This window comes from Myotis myotis, unplaced genomic scaffold (genome assembly GCF_014108235.1).
Source record: "Myotis myotis isolate mMyoMyo1 unplaced genomic scaffold, mMyoMyo1.p scaffold_m19_p_14, whole genome shotgun sequence".
Lineage (NCBI taxonomy): Eukaryota > Metazoa > Chordata > Mammalia > Chiroptera > Vespertilionidae > Myotis > Myotis myotis.
Genome location: NW_023416318.1, coordinates 54,553,275 through 54,557,142, shown reverse-complemented (window position 1 = coordinate 54,557,142; position 3,868 = coordinate 54,553,275). Strand labels below are relative to the sequence as shown.

At 60.8% G+C, this 3,868-nt stretch overlaps 1 protein-coding gene across 1 annotated transcript; it reads left to right on the top strand.

Moving 5' to 3' along the window:
• The first annotated feature begins 238 nt into the window (after nucleotides 1-238).
• SOX11 (SRY-box transcription factor 11) lies at nucleotides 239-1,591 on the top strand. The gene has a single exon (XM_036335571.1). It carries the CDS (start codon nucleotides 264-266, stop codon nucleotides 1,524-1,526), a length of 1,263 nt encoding a protein of 420 aa, XP_036191464.1. The 5' UTR covers nucleotides 239-263; the 3' UTR covers nucleotides 1,527-1,591.
• The last annotated feature ends 2,277 nt before the right edge of the window (nucleotides 1,592-3,868 follow it).

Sequence of the window (3,868 nt, the reverse complement as noted above, 5' to 3'; positions counted from 1 at the left end):
CGGGCTGCCTCGACCGCCGCCGCCGCCGCCTCTCCTGTCGCGGCCGCAGCCCCCCGCGTGCGGGCGGCCGTTGCCGCCGCAGCCGCTGTGTGCAGCCTGGAAGGGGGGGCCGGGGGGAGGGGGGGAGTCGTGGCCGCGGGGCGCCCAGGACTTTGCAAGTTGCCCGGGAAGGTGGAGGGGCGAGAAGGGGAGGGGGACCTCCGCACGAGACCGAGCCCGAGAGCGAGCGGCCCGGGCCGGAGCGCCCAGCCCCGCGGCGGATCATGGTGCAGCAGGCGGAGAGCTTGGAGGCGGAGAGCAACCTGCCCCGGGAGGCGCTGGACACGGAGGAGGGCGAATTCATGGCGTGCAGCCCGGCGGCCCTGGACGAGAGCGACCCGGACTGGTGCAAGACGGCGTCGGGCCACATCAAGCGGCCGATGAACGCGTTCATGGTGTGGTCCAAGATCGAGCGGCGCAAGATCATGGAGCAGTCCCCCGACATGCACAACGCCGAGATCTCCAAGCGCCTGGGCAAGCGCTGGAAGATGCTCAAGGACAGCGAGAAGATCCCGTTCATCCGCGAGGCCGAGCGGCTGCGCCTCAAGCACATGGCCGACTACCCCGACTACAAGTACCGGCCGCGGAAAAAGCCCAAGATGGACCCCGCGGCCAAGCCCAGCGCCGGCCAGAGCCCCGAGAAGAGCGCGGCGGGCGGCGCCAAGGCCGCCAAGGGCTCCGGCAAGAAGTGCGGCAAGCCCAAGGCGCCCGCGGGCCCCGGCGCCAAGGCGGGCGCGGGCAAGGCGGCGCCGTGCGGGGACCTGGGCGCGGGCGACGACTACGTGCTCGGCGGCCTGCGCGCGGGCGGCGCGGCCAAGACGGTCAAGTGCGTGTTCCTGGACGAGGAGGAGGACGAGGACGAGGACGGCGACGAGCTGCCGCTGCGGATCAAGCAGGAGCCGGACGAGGACGAGGACGAGCCGCCGCACCCGCCGCTCCTGCCGCCGCCGGGCCCGCAGGCGCCGCCGCCGCTGCTGAGACGCTACAACGTCGCCAAAGTGCCCGCCAGCCCCACGCTGAGCAGCGCGGCCGAGTCCCCCGAGGGCGCCAGCCTGTACGACGAGGTGCGGGCCGGCGCCCCCGCGGGCCCGGGGGGCGGCAGCCGCCTCTACTACAGCTTCAAGAACATCACCAAGCAGCACCCGCCGCCGCTGGCGCAGCCCGCGCTCTCGCCCGCGTCCTCGCGCTCCGTCTCCACGTCCTCGGCCTCCTCGGGCGGCAGCGGCGGCGAGGACGCCGACGACCTGATGTTCGACCTGAGCTTGAATTTCTCCCAGAGCGCGCACGGCGCCGGCGAGCAGCAGCTGGGCGGCGGCGCGGCCGGGAACCTGTCCCTGTCGCTGGTGGATAAGGATTTGGATTCGTTCAGCGAGGGCAGCCTGGGCTCCCACTTCGAGTTCCCCGACTACTGCACGCCCGAGCTCAGCGAGATGATCGCGGGGGACTGGCTGGAGGCCAACTTCTCCGACCTGGTGTTCACGTATTGAGCGCGCCCGGCGCCGGCCCCGGGCCCCGCGGGCACCCCGCCGGGGTCCTGCGTGGGGAGGGCGGCCCCGCGGTGCTGCCGGGAGGATGGTGGCGGCGGCGGGGGGGAGGGGGGGTGCGGGGAGAGAAGAGGATGCTCACGTTGACCTGATGCCGTGACACAAAGGAGTGGGAAAGGATGGTGACGTTTTTGGTGGCGTTTCAGTGAAATGAGTAGTTTTTAAAGGTGTTTTTTTTCTGTCTTTTTTTTTTTTTTGGTCCCGTCCCCCTCCCTGCCTTTCTCGTGTCTCAAGGTAGTTGCATACCTAGCCTGGAGCTGTGCTTTTGTTTTTTACCCGCCCCCGAATGCGTTTTTGTAGAGACGATTTCTTTTTCCTGAAATCCGTGATTGCAACAAAGGCGCGGGGCGGGGCGGGGCGGGAGGCCCGGCGGAAGGCGCGGCCGGAGCCGGGCGGTGTGAAGGCTGGCCTCCGCCGCGGACCGCGGGCAGCACCACCGTTACGCTAGGGAGTTGGCTGGAGAATAGTTTTATTTTTATTCTTTCTTAAGAGATCTTAGAGAACTGGAGGGTTTTTTTTTTTTTAAATTTCTTATTTTTTAAGAAAACACACACACAAAATAAAGCAAAAAAAGGGACCATGGCAACTTTTTATTTTATTTTGTTTTGGAGGAAGAAAGCTGATGTCTTCTACGCATCCGATTCTTAACAAAACTGCAGGGAGCTTGAAAACATGCAGACTGTACACACGCTCACAAAAACTGTGAACTGACCGCGTTCAGAGCTTACTTTTCAGATCCAATTGTTTATGGTTTTACAAATGTGATTTCTACTTGCCAACGGTTTTTTTTTGTTGTTTTTTGGTAACTGTTCCCTGATACCTCCTTGATTGAATACCAGACAGCCTAGACCTCAGTACAAAAGGTATTGAAACATTTTTGATACATAACAGACCTCAGTCTTTTTAAAAAATTAATATATTTTCAGGCGTATTTTTGTACAGTGAAAAGGGAACATTCTTGCTGTGTTTTTCCAGTAAGACTTTCAGGCACTTCTTCCCTTTCAATTTCTTTTTTTTTTTTTCCTCTGTTTTTTAGCATGCAAGTTTGTTGGTACGTTATGTCCTGGTTTTTAAAGGATTAAAATTTTAAAATAATCCTTGCATCTAAAGGCCTTGTGGTTTAAAGGAAAAAAAAAAAGCAAACTTTTTTTTTGTACAGCTATAGTAGAGATTTGTTCGATATTTGTAGGTAAAGATTTATTGAAAATGGTGATCTAGACCTCAGAGCTGTTATAGTTGGAAGCCTGTATATGTACTGTACTATATAGTAGGACTGGATGTATCTCAGACGCTGTGACATGTGGGTTGGGGCCCCAGATGGGAGGTTTAAAACTGGATTCTCGATTTTTAGCAAAAGAAAGAAGGCACATAGTTTAAAAGGTTTCTCATTTTGTGCAATATGATCTAAATAAAGTACAGACCATCTGCCGATGTGGTAGCAAATGGTGGCGCAGCAGACTCCGTGCACCGTTGACATCATCGCCTGGTTTTGTGTCTTGTGTGCCGGAAGTCTGCATCTTGACAATAATGATAATAAATCAGCTGGAACTGATAGGGTCACCTCGCCAGCAGTCTCCCAGGCAGTCAAGCTGGAGGCCCCGCGGTCCCAGCGCCGTCCGTGGCCGGCTTGGTGCGCGCGGGGGGGAGTGGCGCGGAGATGGCCGTTCAGGCTGCAGAGCGCCCAGCCGGCGGGCCCGCTCTTCCTCCCGTGGCTGGTTATTAAAAAGCGGGAGGAGGATTCTCTCTCTCTCTCTCTAGGCCTTCCTCCCCTCCCCACCCCCTACTTCCTTTCTCACCTCCTGCTCCCGCCCTCTCCCCGAGCTCCGGGCCGGCGGGCCGCGCCAAGAGGCGGGGGAGGGCCGACCGGGTGCCGCGCGCGGTCCTGGGCTGCGCGTCGCGAGGACAGGCTCCCGTGGGCGGCGAGCGGTGGGGGCCCTGGGACCCGCCGCCCCCCTTAGCGGCAGGCGCCGGGGTAATCCATGTGGGTCTTTTCTTTTCTTTTTGGATGCTGCAGCTCCGCGTATGCGCAGTGGGCGATGCGCGGCCAGCTCTGGACCTCGAGTGAGGGCAGGGGCAGGGGACGGGCTGCCGGAGTGACTCCCAGCCCCTCTGGGCGGGAAAGCTCGTCCCAAGATGGGCGATGAGCGATGGAGGTGAGGGCGGCTGCGGGTGCGGCGGGGCCAGTCTGCCCGCCGGCGGGAGGGGGGGAAGGAGGGCGCGGCCTGTGTGCCGTCGGGACCCGCGCCTCGAGGACCCCGCCGCCCTCAGGGTGAGAAGTGGGTGCA